General features: G+C 54.9%; 2 protein-coding genes across 2 annotated transcripts in view; both read right to left on the minus strand.

The window, feature by feature from the left end:
* The window catches only part of SNCG (synuclein gamma), a 32666-nt gene that overhangs the window by 9457 nt on the left and 6916 nt on the right, over positions 1-16293 (minus strand). The gene's annotated exons all lie outside the window — the stretch shown is intronic.
* On the minus strand, positions 9115-11461 carry ADIRF (adipogenesis regulatory factor). Its single transcript, XM_030862825.3, has 3 exons — positions 11268-11461; positions 9506-9568; positions 9115-9301 (listed from the first exon to the last, which is right to left on the minus strand). Exons 1-3 carry the CDS (start codon positions 11326-11328, stop codon positions 9195-9197), a joined length of 231 nt encoding a protein of 76 aa, XP_030718685.1. The 5' UTR covers positions 11329-11461; the 3' UTR covers positions 9115-9194.

Consider the following 16293-nt stretch of genomic DNA (forward strand, 5'->3'; position numbering starts at 1 on the left):
GCCCCTCCCTGCTTTCCAGAGTGACGGATTTAAGCCACCAGCTGCTCACCCAGCACCCTGGCTCCCCTCTTGCCACCAGGGGCCTCCTCTGAGCTGCCCCCTCCGGGCCTCAGCCACAGACCCCAGGAATGTATCAAGCCCAGGGGGCAGAGCAGGTCTGACTGGGAGGGTTGCTTGGGGCAGTGGACCCCTCATGTCTCCTCCCTGAGGTCCCTTCCTCAGCTTCCATAGCCCCCCACCTCCATCCTGTCCCTATGCGGCCGATCAGCTCCCCATGGGGTCAAGGCCTGCCCCAGTCCTACTGGGATCAGCACAGGCCCAGTCGAGTCTGTCCCGATCCCCCAGTGGCAGGAACGGTGCAGGTGGAAAGAAGCCTCAGGGTCCTTACCAGCTTCCTCGGTGGCCTTCTCAGTGCGGTGGGCCAGACCCTCGGCGGCAAGCTTCCCCAGGCCTCCCAACATTGTGCGGTGACAGGTGGTGATCAAGCAGGATGCTGGGGCCTGAACCAGTCTGCTTTTATAGATGCCTGGCTGGGCTCTGGGGCACAAGCCCTGGCCCTGGTGGTGAGTCAGCACAGACGGCAGGAGGAAGAGGCTGGGTGGAGCCACCCCAGCGTTGTGGCTGGGGCAGTGCCTCTCTGGCAGCATGAGACCCATACACCCCATCTCCTGGGACCCTGTGAGGGGCAGGGACAGGGAGCAGGGTGAGGCTGGACAGAGAGATCAGCTCTGGGACATGCCCCTGCCCCAAGGCAAGAGGCCCAAGTGCCCTGTGGGGTGAGAGGCACTTGGGGACTGCAGCCCTGCCAGCCCCCTCGGCTCCCCGTATCCTAGGCATGGTACCTAGACAAGGGCTAGGCCTTCCAGCCCGCTGCCCACAGTCTCCAGAGTGACCTAATCAAGGGTTTAGGGTTTTGTGGGCCTGGGGACCTGGGCGGCCCCTCAGGCAGGAATACAAGTGTAATGGGGGCCGCTGCCCTCCCCATTCCCAAGGACCTCAGTTCTGGAGAGTGGCTTTGCAGCCTCCCCTGGACAGGCTGGGGGGCAGGAGGAGTCAGGGCCATGCCTGGCCCAAGGCAGAGGAGGACACAATATTGACCAGAAGCCTAGTCATCCCTGGCTTGCAGTCACCTGGTTCTCACTCATGGGAGCACCTGAGTGACCCAGCACTGAGACAGCCAGCGTGTGAGGGAACCCAGCCCGCCCTGCGCCTTGGGGCCTGGCCTCTCAGGGGAGCCCGATGAAGTCAGCAGGGCTCACCCAGGCGGTTCTAGGGGAGTAGATGGAGGACCCCACTACCATCTGGGGAGGTGCTTCTGGCCGTAGCAAGAGTTCCCAGAAAGCAGCTCTACTAGCCCCTGATGCACCACACACATGCTTAGGGAGCCAGGCTGCCTCCCTAGTTACTCAGGATGGAGGGAGATGCCTCAAGTCACATACTACATGCTGCTTCCCTTAGTCACTAGCCCAGCCTGAGCCTCAGTTTCCTCATCTGTAAAATGGGGGCATCCATGCCTGCCTTGCCTTGTCACTGACAGCTGCTGGAACCATGCGCGCAAACTCTTGGTAAACTTCTGTTCCCACCCCCTCGTCACTGATGTGCTAGGGAGGGGCTGCTTGGCAGTGAGCCCTGACCAACCAGTGGGTGGAGCAAAGAGTGGCAGGGGTATGAGCTTGCCTCGGAGTGAGAGGGCCTGGAGATGGGACCCGCCGCCACTGGCCAGGAGTCATGGAGGAAAGGCTCTCCCAAGGCCCTACTCAAAAAGTCCAGGCCTGGGGCAGGAGTTTGAGGCTGCTCCCCCCATGTAGGCTCCCTCATCCCTCAGAGGGGTCCAGGAGGGTGTGGTGGCATCTAATTAGTGTTTACCTGACACAGGCTTTATGGAGCTGAGGCCCTCCCACATTCCTGAGTGGTACCGGGAGCCCTGGGCAGTGGCCGGCCCGCCTGGGGTGGGCAGTGGATGCTGTGGGCAGCAGGAACTCTGGGTCACAAGGCCACAGCCCCACACGTGCCACTGGCAGGAGTAGATCAAGTCTTAAACAATCTGGAGAGTCCCTGTAAGAAAAAATACACTACTTCTCTCTTGCAAGTTTTATAAATATATATGCACTACCCTATGGACTCAGGAGGGGCCATGACAGTGAGGGCCCTGGAGCTTAAGCAGGTCCAGATGACTCTGGCCTCCCCTTGCCACAGCCAAACACCAGAGAGCTCTGCTCACACTATCAGGACAATGCTGCCAAGGGTGGGGGCACTCCTGGGACATGGCTGGTGGGAACTGGTCTGACAGACCCCCAGAGATGCTCCCTAGGCCCATCAGAGCCCCTTCCCTGTTTCCTCTGACGTGTGTGTGTCCCCCACCCCCAGAGGGGTCCTTTGCGCCGGACTCCCCGTCAGGATGGCAGTGTCACCCACCAGGTCTAGGATAGCTTCCAGAGCCCACGACCCCTCCCCACCATCCCCCTCTCCTCAGGAGCTCACCAGCTCCTTGACAGGCCCTGGTCACGGCTCGGCCACTCAGCAGGACTCCGGCTGCACTTTTTCCCTCCCTGTCAGACTGCTGTTGCCTTCACCCCATCCCCCCTGCACATGGGACCCTCTCCTCCTTAATGCCTGGCCCCAGTGTGAGCACCCAGACTCCAGTGACAACACACCATGGCCCCAGATCTCCTGGCAAGGCTGGGTTCAGGCACAGGTCCCAAATGCCCAACAGGGGGAAGGCAAGAGAGCTGGAGAGGCCAAGCGGCCCAAGACTGGACTTGGGCCCCGGACCTTGGTGCTCTGGCCCACATCTAGTCCCACAGGCCTTCCCACTCTAGCTCTGACCAGCTCCCTGTCCTCTCAGCTCAGCCCAGCCCATCTGTGGCTCCCATCCAAAGAAACTAGGACAGCCCAAGACCCTCCTAACCGGGATTCTGGTCTGAGGGGTTGGGTGACTCCTGCAGTGAGCAGTGTTACCTGCCTGGGTGAGGTTGAGATGACTCAGGTGGGAACCACCCCATCTTGGAAGAAGCCTGGTACGTGCTGGGCCCCAACAGAGCAGGCCTTGAACACAGGCACCCATGTCAGCCTGTCCTGAGTCAGAAGGTCAAGTCCTGCACTTGGGGCGGGGAGAATCAAGCCTTGACAAGAGTCAACTAATTCTCCAAGTAGAATCTGCTCAACAGCCCAGGCTGGCAAAGGACCAGCTGACCACATCGTCAAGCCAGGACAGTCAATTTTTCAAACAGCAATTTGCCAACTGAGCAGTTAATAATTCTGAAAATAAAACCTGTGAGTAAATACTTAGGGCTGTCTTATGTCTGAGGCATGATGGTTTTTTTTCTCCTGTGATTTGAACTGCAAATGCCATGAATGTCAAGAGTTTTATGACTGTCATCCTGCCTATGCTTTCTCCTACTTCTGCTTCATGGACTTGAGCTCCCAGTATATACAGCCCACATACCTTGCACATACAGACCCCTCCCAGCCACAGGGAGACTAGACTCCTGGAGACTCGGTTTGTCAGTCACCAAAGGAAGACTTCCCCAGCATATCAGCACTCATACGTCCATGGGTGTCAGTCAGGGTTCCGGAAAAAATCAGAGGGCACATCAAAGGGATACCTGAGGAAAGGGACAGTTCACAAAGGTGTGGACAGACTTAAGGGAACCAAAGAGGGATGGCGAGGCCCCCAGCGACCAGGAGCAGTGGGAGTTGTTTCCTCCCTGGGCCTGGAGGGGCTGTAGACCCCGAAGAGAGCTGCAGCTGTAGGAGAGGGTCAGCAGACAGGAGCTGCAGCTGTCAGCAGAGGAAGAGGGCCACTGCCCAACCACACCCAGCAAGAAGGAAGCAGGAGGAATAAATTCCTCTCCTCTTCTTCTCCATCTCCTATCAATATCCCCCACTGGCTGAACGCAACCGAGTCCTGAGGGTGAGGGAGCCCGGGTGATGCGGTTCAAGAGGCAGGTTACCAGGGCGAGGGCAGGGAGGACAGGATGTGGATTCTCGGTAAACAGAGAACACCAGCTCAACCTGCCAGACTTCTAAGTCTGGAAGCAACGTGGCTATAGCTTAATTCTTAATTCAGCCCATTTCTCCTTCCTGAAACTCTATGGGGCAACAAGAACACAGGAAGAAGAATTTTTAAAAGCCCATCACCAACTCACACATCAAATTTAACTTTTCTGAAGTTAAGTGTCACTCTCTCCTCATCTCTGCTACCCTGTTGCCATTCCCTCCTTCTTTCCACTGCCTTCCCACCTGTCCCATGTAGGTAACTGGTCTCTCTGATTCTGGTTTATCCTCCTGCATTTCCTTCCCACAAATATGCAGAGACATGTGCCCTGCATATTTTCTTGCACCCTCCTTCTTTCTTTACAGGAATGCTAGCATACCAGAGATACGCAGTTTTGACTTCACTTTTTTCTACCTAACAGTAAAAACATACTATTTTTTAAATATGAAAAAGAATACCAAAACGACATCACATACAAAGAAATCCCACAAAAAAGTGTGCCTCAAAGAAGGCACATGAAAATTATTACCTAACATGAATTAAACTCCAACATGAATTTTAGAAAGAAAATAAGACACTTAATAAAGCATTAGTAGTTATGAAGGAAGACTGTAAAACAGAAATACCAGAATTCAGGGATGAGATGGCAGACGACAGGAGCAGGCAGAATAGGAACTTACATAACTCTGGAATAAAACAGAAGTAAAAAGGTAAAACAAACCATTGCAGAAATGAAGACTAAACTAGAAGGAGCCACAGTAGGTACCTATGGCAACAGAAATGAAAAAAAACAAAGAAAAAAGAAGGAGTCGTATTAAAGACATACACAGTGTTTGGGAGACAATGGCAGATGTGGAAGGTAGAAAACTTTGTACCCACAACTGGAATTCCCAAAGAAGAAAGCCAAGCAATGAACAGAGCAAATATTTAAAAATACAATTAAGAAATGTTCCTGAAATAAAAGAAATCTAGAATCAATATGGAAAGGGCAAACAGCATACTAGGGAAAACTGAACCAGAACAACCATCACCGAGACGAACCCTAAAAAAATTATTGTACCTTAAAGATAAAGGGGTGAGAGGGATAAATTAGGAGTTTGGGATTAATACACACTACTATATATAAAATAGATAAACAACAAGGATCTAGTGTATAGCACAAGGAACTATATTCAATATCTTGCAATAACCTATAATGGAAAAGAATCTGAAAAAATATGTATATGTAATTGAATCACTTTTGTATATGTAATTGAATCATATACAAAACTAATACAACATTGTAAATCAACTATATTTCAATAAAAAAAGATGAAAAAGATAAAGAAAGCCAGCCAGCCAGAAAGATCAAGTCACTTATTAGAAATTCCAGTGAGTTAGAAATCAGACTTCTAGGTACCGCTTAACCTTCTGTGGCAGAAAGTGGGGCAGCCACACCTAGATGATGCCCATGGAAAAAAGTGTGAGAAGTAAATTTCAAACCCAGTTGAGGATACAGTATAAAGGCTACAGACCAACATTACCGCACGTTTAAGAACTCAGAATGTGGTTCACATGAGCCCTTCTTTTTTAAAAAAATTTTTATTTTAACTTTTTAACCTTTTTTTAAAAAAATACAAAATGCCATACACAAAAATAGGACACTGTGAACCCTCATGGTCACAATGCAATAACCCAAGGGGCCCAGCTGTAACAGTTCTCAGCTCAGATCCCAGACGTCTTCTCAATTCATCTGAAAAGATTTCATTCTTGAGGAAACTTTTAGAGGGCTAACTCCAAACCACCAAGAGATAACAGAAAACATTTCAGCAGAAGGAATGGCAGAGCGCTTCTAATATTTTCAGTTGCAGATCGAAGACAGAACAAAGGTGAAGGTGTGGAGGAATGGGATGCAAATGCTATGTGTTTTCACAAAGTAGGAATGAGACAACTAACAACAACAACAAAAAAAAATAGGAGAAAAGGAGAGAAGGTGGAAAGCAGAAAACTCTGCCCCTTCTCATCTGTAATTTGATGGGAATCAGAGCTGAGAAGTCCAGTGGAACCAAAATGTGATGTTAGTGACTTTGGTTAGTTGGGGAACTGGGATTTGGAGAATTAGGAACTATCTGAGGAACTGCTAATGGAAGAATTAATCTTTGGAGATTTGACCAAGACCCAACAGGTGCAGTGGCCACAGCTGCCTTCTCCTCAGCCCATCTGGGCTCAGCTAGCTTCATGAACCTCACGGAGACAGGCCTGGGCTCCTATAAGCTCCCATGGCTCCCCAGCACCATGCCCACCTTGTCCCAGACATAGGACCAAAGACAAGTCCAACCTGGCCCTGCGCCCCAGGGCTCAGTGTTGGGGGAATAGAGGCACACAGAAACAGGCATTTGCATGGTGCATGGGAGATCAGCTGCATGGCGGTAGGGTTTGTGGAAGGGGCTGCATTGTAGGAGGTTGCACCATGGTGAACCTGACAATGTGCCAGCTCTGTTATCTGGTAGGAGAACCAAAGGACCGTCATCCCTGCATTCACATGGCAGATGTTGCCGGAGCCCCACTCTAGGCTCTGGGTGTGCACTAATCAGTGGAAGGGACTTGGCTGCAACCCGTGGACAACCATCAGTGAAGCACACAGGAGAGCAACTCATTAGTATATAACCGTGGAAAAGAAGTACGGGGGTGTGAGAACGTATCGGCAGAGGCCAGACCCATTCTGTGTATGTTGGGGGAGGATCAGGGAAGCTGAGATCTGAAGGATGAAAGAGCAGGAGCAACTTGGACAAGGGTGGTTAATGACGGAGCATGGACAGCATTCCGGGTAGAAAAAAAGGGCACATGCAAAGACTGAGATGAGCAGAAGCACAATGTTAAGGGAAATGAACAAGAGTTAACCTGGCTGAGGCAGAGAGGGAGGGCGTGCTGGGGGAGGAGGCTGGGGAGGTGGGTGAGACCGGCAAATACAGGACGTTAGCTTCGAGGTAACATCAGGATTTAAGCTTTTGTTTGCAACAGAAAACCTAATTCACAGCGGCTCAAACAATGAGGAAATTGATCCTCTCACCTAGCTCCTGGCAGCTGCAGGCCTGGTTAAGTTAGGGACTGAATAAAGTAACTTGGGATCCAGGTTCTTTCTATATTTCTGCTCTGCCCTAATCAGCAAGTTGGCTTTTCCTTAGGCTTGTTCCTCCTGTGGTTAGAAGTAGCTGTCAGAGTTCTAAAAATCATTTCTAGACACAAAAATGTTCAGTGGAATAGGAGAAAATGTTTCTTCCTTGGTTTTTTTTTCTTTTCTTTTCTTTTTGAGGATGAAAAACCTTTCCTAGAAGGCTCCTGGCCCTAGACCTGACTCCTCCTGTCCTTGGCCTGAGCTGGCTCACACATCCATCCCTAAGGCCGACACCCACAAGGAGAACAGGATGAAGAGGGATTGTTGGGCCAATTGGAATTTCTCCTGAGTCAGGCAGGGGAAGGATGCATTCCAGAAAAATGTGAGGGCTCTGCCAGTCCAGCCCCACCTGCCTCCTGCTGTGGCCCCAGGTGGTCTCTCCCAACCCTGGCAACCTCTCCTGGGGGCAGGGGCTCCTGGAAATGCTGGAAGCACCTCCAGATTACCCCAGGTATCTCTTCAAGGACCTTCCCTTTAGGCCTTCGCCCATTTTGCAGCTGAGCCCTTCTTTGGGGGACAGTCAGCAACAGGAACCAAGCATGAAACTGGGCCTGGCCCTGGGGTGAGGGTGAGAGATGCTAAGGGTTAGGGAGGAGACCTGTTGCTTCCTTGGGAGGGATCTCAGATCGGAGAAGGGAAAGGTCACCTGTGGGGTGTGAAGGGGAGGGATAGGGGTGGACACGACGACACTGGCCCCTGCTGGCATGTCTGGAAAGCCTCTGGGAAAGCCGGCCCCGAGTCAGCGTGTGAAGGAAAGATGACGGTTTTTTTCCTCAATCTCCCCAGAACTAAGAAGTGCTGTGTAGCCAATATTAGTGAGTTGAAACGGCATGACTACGTATGTACTCATCCAGAAGAGAACGAGATCATTACGGACAGAGGGAATAGTGTGTGCAAAGGCGTGGAAGTGGGGAAACGGAACGGGCCGTCACCTGCCGAGGTGTGGCGGGGGTTCGGATGAATAGGGCAGCCAGCGGCCGGCGCCATGGCTGGACCTTATCCTGTGGCAACACTGAGTCACCCATCAGCAGGACTTACCCAGGGTTGGTATCGCGTGCATGGACACGTGGACACGTGCTGGGGAGGTCGGAGGGAATAAGGTTTAAGCGAACTCTAGACCCTCTGGGGAAACCTGCCCGATAAAAAAGTCGACCTCCGCGCTGGGCCAGAAAGTACAGGCGCATCCGGAAGGGAAGGGGTACCCGAGGGAGTGGCCTAGCGCGCGCACGCACACAGCCGGGTCCCAGCGCTTCACGCCCACGTGCGCCGCGCCCACGTGCAGCGCCCCGTGCGCCGCAGGCACCTCCCAAGGAGGCGCGTCTTGGGCGGAGCTCCTGGCGACCGCGCCAAACACAACTGGGTGGGACTGAGATCTTCGGGGCGTGTCCTCGCCCTCCCGGTCCGGCCCCGTGACTCACCGTCGGGTGCGACAGTCGCGCAAGCACCGGGCGGGCGGCGTAGGGTGATGATGGCCAAAAGCTCCGTCCCTGCGTCCCCCCTCTTCCCCAAGAATTCCTGCCCCCTTAAGTCCTCGAGGGCGCCTGGCCCTGGGATGCCTCGATGCTTCCAGCTCCCCGCGCCGGGCTTAGCTCACTGGGAGAAGTTCCTGAGGCCCCCGCCCAGACCTGAGCTCCTCGAGGATATGGGCACCGAGTATCCCCCTCCTAGGAAGGGGCGGGTTCCTGGAGCTGAGGGAGCGGTTTTGGAATCGGGGGCAGGGGCAATAGAGCGGGAGAGGGTCACGTATCTAGATGGGGGGGTTGAACTTCGGATAAGTGGGAGTCTGGACGCACGGTTAAGACATGGGAAATGAGTTATTGGACAATCCGTCTGGGTTTCCGAATTTGGAATGCCAGGACTCTGGACGTCAGGGCTGAGTTTCTGGATACCTGAGCCTCTGCTCTAAGTGAGGGAGGGCTGGGCCCAGTTTGGGAGGAGGCATTAAGTGGACACAGAGTAGGCATATGTGCTTTAATGAGGTGGCCCGCCAAGAGCCTGCTAGAGCTCCAGGCCTGGAAGGGAGTCACCCATGTCTCCCTTCTGTCATTTCAGGAGGCGGAGTATTTTCCCCAAACCCGAGAAAGCCTCAGAGGCCTGGTTAGCAGTCTTGTCGATGGTTTCCTGGGTAGACTTGGCAACCTGGTCCATGGCTGGGAAAGGAAAGGATAGGGCAGTTGAGTGCGGGGCCCTGGGGAACCACAGCCCTGCGGGGTTAGCCTGGCCTGGGTCTCCCTCCCCAGGAAGAAATGCTGGTAGAGCGTCTGCAGAGGAGAAGGTGTGTCTGGGCAAGGGCTGGGTGGAGGGCAGGGCCGCGCTGGGGCTGTCCACCCTCCTGCCCACCAGCCCCACCAGACCTTTCTGCCCTGTCTCTGTGGTCTCATCCACCACTTGCTGAGTTGCTGCTCCAGCCGCCGTCACTAGAACAGAGACATGTGGGATCCTGTTGAGATACCACCAACCACAGGGGCCCCACCATTGCCAACCTTATCTGTTCTCTAGAGTGGTCTGTCCTACAGGCCCAGGGATGGATGCCACTGAGGTAAAGTTCTTTGACCAAGGCCACTCAGTGAGGGGCATGAGCCCTTTCCATGACTCCAGGTTGTTCTTGTTTATTTGTAACTCTGGGCTCCTCCCCTCTGGCCTGCTTCCCTTGCCTCTCCAGGATTGCTGCAAAAATATCCAAGTGAGGAAGGAAGGCAGGGCTGGGCCAGGCTGGAATTGGCATCTGGGCTGTGGCTACTGCTGGGCACAGCCCAGGGAGAACCCTGCCGCCTTTAACAACTTCTCCCCCAGAGGCTTGGCCCAGATGCCTGAATTCCCACATTTAGAACACTGGGGCTTCTACTTTGCAAGGCCCTCTCGCCACCTCCTGTCTCCTGTGCCTCTCCCCAGAGGACACACAAGCAATGACTGCCAATGCCTCCGTGAGAAGGCAGCGTAAGGCATTAGGAAACGAAGTGTGGAAAGTAGGTGAAACTTCCAAAGTCAGGCCATCTCCTCTAGACCGGAGTTCGTGCCTGTGAAGAACAGGGTTTCCAGGGGCTCAGGTGGGTCCCCACCTGCTCGGTAGGCAGACAGGTGGCTCTGGCCTTCAGAGATCTGACTCATCCTTGCTGTTGAACAGGAAAGGACCTGCTTTACCCAGACCCTGGGGACCAGGGGGTACAGGGGTCAGGCAGACCCTGGGTCTACTGCTCACAGAGGTCCCTGGGGTCTCTGTCTGACGTAGCACAGTCAAGACCACAGGGAAGGAGACTCTGCACTCAGCTTACAGATGGGGAAAGTGAGGCCCAGAAGGAAGGGTAGTGTAGACTGAGGCTTCCTGGTACCATTTTAGCCTCAGGGGAGCAACTGTGGGCTTTCCTTGGGGCACTGATGAAGGAGGGGGTTGGTTTAGGTGTTGTCTGTTGACTGGGGTATGTGTAGGACAGACTGGGAGCTGGAGTCCCAAGGGAGGCTGAGCTGGGACTGGAAGAGCTGCCGCTGGTGGGGCTGAAGTCTCCTCACGTACCCTACTCCCCAGTCCATCCCCAGCCCCCAGCTGCATAACCTCAGGTCTGAGGGGGAAAGAGCCTGAGGTGGAGAAACTAAGACTGGGGACCTGCCCTGCCCGCATGAAGGTGGGAAGATCCTCTGCCTGAGGACTTAAGAAGAAATGAGTATTTCGGAGGAGGGCGGGGAGTGCTCAAAACAAAGCCCGGTGGGAGTCTGAAGCCACCCGTCCCATCCTGTTTCTGTGCGCCTCTGGGACCTGGCGGGCAGAGATCGGGCGTGGTGGCGGAGCGCGCTCTCCTCGTGGACCGTCACTCTCCCGAGGGCCCGGGTGGGGCCGCTCCCGGCCCTAGCAGCTGCCTCGGATTGGCTCTGGCAATGCCCAAAGCACCCCACCCCCCCGCCCCACTCCTCAGGCACTGCTGTTCTCCCACTTCCCTCAACATTCCCGGGCTGGCCGGGTGGGCGTCCTTCCGGGTCCCTGCAGCTCCGGAGAGGGCCCTTCCTAGCCAGAACCGCCCGCCGACTTTCCGGCTGCGCAGTCCCCAGGCTTCTGCCCCCGGCCCCACCCCCGCGTCCACCCGGGAGTCCCACTATGTGCCCCAGGTCGCGCGCTGTCCTCACCCGCTTCCTGGGCCGCCCCCTGCACTTGCTGCGTCAGGTCCTGCAAGCCTTTGCTGGCCATGGCTGTTGGGGTCTGCGAGGTGCTTCAGGATAACCGTAGCGACGTTGGATCCTGCTCAACGCGGCGGCGACCCGAGCACCAGCTCCGGTTTTTAAGGCGCCCCAGGGCCGGCCCGCCCCGCAAGGAGGGGGGTTGGAGGGGGCGCGGGGCGGTTCCCAGGACTCGAGCTCAGGGGAGTGACCGGGCCCTGCTCCAGTCCCCGCCGGCCCGAAAGCACAACCTGGCCTCCGGCGGGCCGTAGTGGGAAGGCCGAGGGTCTGGAGCGGGTCTCGGGGCTGCAGAGGGACTGGATCAGGGGTCCAGAGAGCGGCTGGGGGCAGAGGGGGGCGCACCAATCTCCCTCTACCGCGTGAGCGGGACTTTTCCTCTTTGACCCTGAAGATTCCCCAACCTGTGAGCGCGGGGTCAGCACCAGGTCAGGATCTCCAGGCTGGAGTTGTAATTAATAATAGCAGCTGCCTTTTATTAAGCATTTACCTTGTGCCTGGCGCTGCCCTAACGCTTACAGCCTCTAGTGTAACCTTCACAACTCTTGGAATGGGTGTTATTAGCAGTTTACAGGAAGCAATTGAGGACAGAGGGCGAGTTAGGTCTCACCCAAATTCACATGTCAGGGACTCAAGTCCGAGTCTGTAAACCCTAGCGCTGTAAACCCTAGCGCCCTGACCCACGCCGAGCTGGCGGTCCCCACACACTCAGCCTAGACACTGCAGACTGGCCCTCTGCCCAGCCGCTGCTGGGACAGGGGTAGGGAGGGAGCGCAGTGGGGAGATGGTCGAGTAAATCCCACCCCCTTCCGAGAGGGTGAGTCACTGGCGTGCGTGCGACCCTGGCTGGGGACCAAGCAGCCTGAGGTGGAGGGGGAGTAACGGAGAAGGCGGCCCGTGTGTGTCCAGCCAAGGCAAGGAAGTCGTTGTCGGTCACCAAAGCCCAACGACTTGGGCAGGAAGCACCCCAGGCCGAACAGCGAAGAAGAGAGCGGCCAAGCCTCAGGCCTCTCAGGTCACCACTCCTGGGACCGGCGCGCGGGGCGTGGTGACGAGCGGGGGCGCTGGGAGGGGAGTTAGTGACCTGAGCGTCAGTAGGGCAGCCAGTGATCTCAGAAAAAGCAAAAGACCCTCGAGGCACTGTAAGGTCGGATCTTAACAAACGGCACCGCGAAACAGAGGAAAGCTTCAAGTGAGCTTTATTAGGGAGCGCTCCCGGGCGAGGTTCACTGGTCCGAGAGAAAGGGGCCAGAGAAGTCGCGTCCAGTACTGGACGAGGGGGATTTTTATTGGGGTAAAAGCAGAAGGCGGCTTGCAAGGGGAGGGGGTGGTTTGCTATACAGGGTAATTCCTTATGTGGTGAGGATACAGCAGGGCCAGGTGTTGGTTGGTCTGTTGTGGGGCGTAAGCCCATCTTCCCTTCCTGTCAGCCCCATTGTTTTCTGGGCAGGAAGTTAGAGTCTCAACATCCTGGCGCTCAAGGGTGCAGTTCGGGCCCCCACCCCGCCCAGCGCTCCTCCGCTCCAAAGCCCGCCTTCGGAGTCTGGAGACCACCCACTCTGAGTCTGGGTGCGGCGGCTCGACCCTCTCTAAGGCTGCTCTCTGATTCATCCTCTTTGGGCCTGTTTCTGCACGTCCGTCGGGGTCTCCCTTATTTTGGAGCTCTGGGAAGCTCCCACCTACCCAGGTCCACTCGGCTGGCCCAAGCTCTGCCTGTAATGCGTGGGGAGGGGTGGATAAGCCTTGGAGGGTCAGCCCCTGGTGTGGGGTATATGGAAACACACACACACGAAATTGATTAAGGGAGAAGGATTCCCGGGCAAGAGGAAGGGGCAGGCGCTGAGATCAGGTGGGGGGATGGGACACCAAACGCAGACTAAGAAAGCAGCTGCCCCGCCCTGCCCCGCCCCTCCCGGCCTTGAGCCTGGTCCAGCCCCGAGCACGGAGGCGCTGCAGAGCCGCCTGATGGTACCTCCTGGACTCCGGCGAGGCCCGCCCAGACCCTGCCCCAGGCCTGCCAGCCCTCCTGAAAAACCACCAGCAGCACCAGTCCCTTTAGCCAGGAAGGCCTTTTACACGGCTCCAAGTTAGCTCACCACTGAGCTGCTGTTGCTATTTGGCACCAGGCCCAGTGGGCAAGGAGCGAGACTGGGAGGCAGCAGCCTCTCTGGGAGGGGCTTTTGGGCCCAAGCAGACGACAAAACGGACAGTTGAGTGGCTGTAAAGCCTCAGGCACCGGAGTCAGACCTCTTGGGTTCACATACCCCCAGGGCAAGTTCCTTCATCTCTCTGCGCCTCAGTGTCTCAAGGAGCCTCATCAAGCCTGACAGTGGGGGCACAATACCAGAATCTCCCCAGAGTGTTACGGTGAGGATTAACTGGGCTGATGGATGCCTGACACTCAGCTGAGGGTCCTTCAAGGTGGGGGGAGGGAAGGCCCCCTTAATCTTGCTAATTCTTACTCATCCTTCCAGTTTCATCGAAAATATCACAACCACAGGCTTCCCTGGTGGTCCAGTGGTTAAGAATCCACCTGCCAATGCAGGGGACACAGGTTTGAGACCTGGTCCAGGAAGATCCCCCATGCGGAGCAACTAAGCCCGTGCGCCACAACTACTGAGCCTGCGCTCTAGAGCCCGTGCGCCACAACTACTGAAGCCTGCGCGCCCTAGAGCCCGTGCTCCGCAACAAGAGAAGCCACCACAATGAGAGGCCTGCACAACGCAACGAAGAGTAGCCCCCAGTCGCCACAACTAAAGAAAGCCGGCGCACAGGAGCAAAGACCGAACGCAGCCAAAAATAAATTAATTAATTAATTTAAAAAGTATATATCACAACCTCTGGGAAGCCTTCCTTAACTATCACAGATTAGATGAAGTATGCCAGATTGGGCCTCTCAGCATTCTGTACTTCCCGAACATGACACCAGACTTCAGTGATTGCTTTTCAAATTCTCTCTCTTCCCTCTGTAGGAGAGCAAACTTTGACACTCCAAAATGTCATTTTGGCAAGCCAGTTATTTCAAGGTGAAAACAATCAAGGCCCAAAAGACTCAGGGAAAAACTTTGATCTTTCCCCTTAGCTGAATTTAGAGAGAGGGCCTTACAGGAATAGAGCTATCGCCGTAAATAACTAGAGTATGAACTAGGTGTGTAGACAGGGAGGAACCGAAAAAAGTCTATTTGTTAAAATTCCTCTCTGTGTCCCATTGTCGTACATGGCCCAGCAAACATTTATTTACCGAACGTTTGCTTTTCCATCTCCACGTCAATTGCCTTCTTCCGCAAATCTCTAGCCCCAAGATCCTCTTTTGTCTTTAGCTGAAGATGCTATTTAAGGTGAAGGCTTCAGCCATTTTGACAAGTTACTCAGTTTTCCTGGGTCTGTCCCATGTATACACGCTATTAAATTTTGATTTTCTCCTGTCAATCTGTCTCATGTCAGTATGATTCTTTGAACCAGCCAGAAGAACCTAGAAAGGTAAAGGAAAATTTCTTCCTCCCTGACACCTCCAAGATTCCGAGCAATTGGAGAGGAGAGAGCATACCTAGTTTGCTTAGTTTGGTTCCTAGAGTCAAGCACCTTGCCTGATACTTGGTAGATGATTGAAAAATCTGTTACAGCAATGCTGGAAGAGGTCATCAAGAGGGTGTAACTGTTGGTTGCCTTGCGAGCTGGACCTGGGCAATCAGAGGCTCCTCACCCCCTCCCCTGTCCTTGGAATGTATGTCCTGCCTGCAATTCCCATACCAGCGGCCATTTCAAGAACACAGCCTTGACAGAGTAAGGTGTTGTTGAAACCCTCTGGATTGAATATATGACTGACCCGAGTTAAGTCCTCTGTTAACTTTTAAGATTTTGGTGGGCTGGGGCAGAGATCTATTCATCTTGTGGCTGCCCAAGACAAGCCTCATATGTAAGTTCTCTTATTAAAACTGCCACCTGGGCTTCCCTGGTGGCACAGTGGTTGAGAGTCCGCCTGCCGATGCAGGGGACACGGGTTCGTGCCCCGGTCCGGGAAGATCCCACATGCCGCGGAGTGGCTGGGCCCGTGAGCCATGGCCGCTGAGCCTGCGCGTCCGGAGCCTGTGCTCCGCAACGGGAGAGGGCACAACAGTAAGACGCCCGCGTACCACAAAAAAAAACCCCAAAAAACCTGCCACCTACTGGGACTTCCCTGGTGGTCTAGTGGGTAAGACTCCACGCTCCCAATGCAGGGGGCCCGGGTTCTATCCCTGGTCCGGGAACTAGATCCCACATGCACGCCGCAACTAAGAGTCCGTATGCCGCAATGAAGATCCCAAGTGCTACAACTAAGACCCGGCGCAGCCAAAATAAATAAATAAATATTAAAAAATAAAACAAAACTGCCACCTACCGAAAAAAAAAAAAAGGGACAGGGTGCCTGACGCTTCTCGGATAAGGAGAGGATGGGGGGAGAGCAGTAACTCCTCTAGGGAAGTCAGGTGCAGCCCCACAGATCCCACAGCACATAATAGGGGGCTTAAAGGCAAAGAGCACTGCAGTGCCCATGGGATGGGGAAGAGGCTACCTGGACCGGGCAGACCTTGTTGTTTGATCACAGGAACTGGCCCTGAATATGGGGGTGAGGGCGGGGGGGCAAGCAGCAGGGACCCTCCCAGGTTCCTTCAGCAGAGGAGAGGGCACTGGGACCCCAGGGGCCGAGTCTAGGTGTCCTCCTCCCCCAGTTACCTGAGAGGGCCCAGCTCCTCCCCGCTTTCTCTCCCGCAAGCCCAGGCCCCAGATGCCCTCCTCCTGGGGCACGCACAGGCCTGCTGATGAGCAGTGTCTGAGCCCGGAGCAGGAACACCTGGGACTGCCCGCACCTCTTCCAGACCCTTCATTCCTCCCACGGTAGGGTTTGGGGGCTGCAAGAGCAGCAGCTCACTGCTCCTTTCTGCCTCCTCAGCCGTGGATACCCATGACCGGCAGGCTGGGATACAACGAAGCTCAGCTG

The sequence above is a fragment of the Globicephala melas genome, chromosome 16, assembly GCF_963455315.2.
Source record: "Globicephala melas chromosome 16, mGloMel1.2, whole genome shotgun sequence".
In the NCBI taxonomy this organism is placed as follows: domain Eukaryota; kingdom Metazoa; phylum Chordata; class Mammalia; order Artiodactyla; family Delphinidae; genus Globicephala; species Globicephala melas.

Coding starts and splice junctions, on each gene's coding strand:
- ADIRF (XM_030862825.3), bottom strand. CDS start 11,328: ATGGCCAGCAAAGGCTTGCAGGACCTGACGCAGCAAGTGCAGGGGGCG. Junction 9,569..11,267: donor GGGGGCGGCCCAGGAAGCGG/GTGAGGACAGCG, acceptor TCTCTGTTCTAG/TGACGGCGGCTGGAGCAGCA. Junction 9,302..9,505: donor CACAGAGACAGGGCAGAAAG/GTCTGGTGGGGC, acceptor TTCCTTTCCCAG/CCATGGACCAGGTTGCCAAG.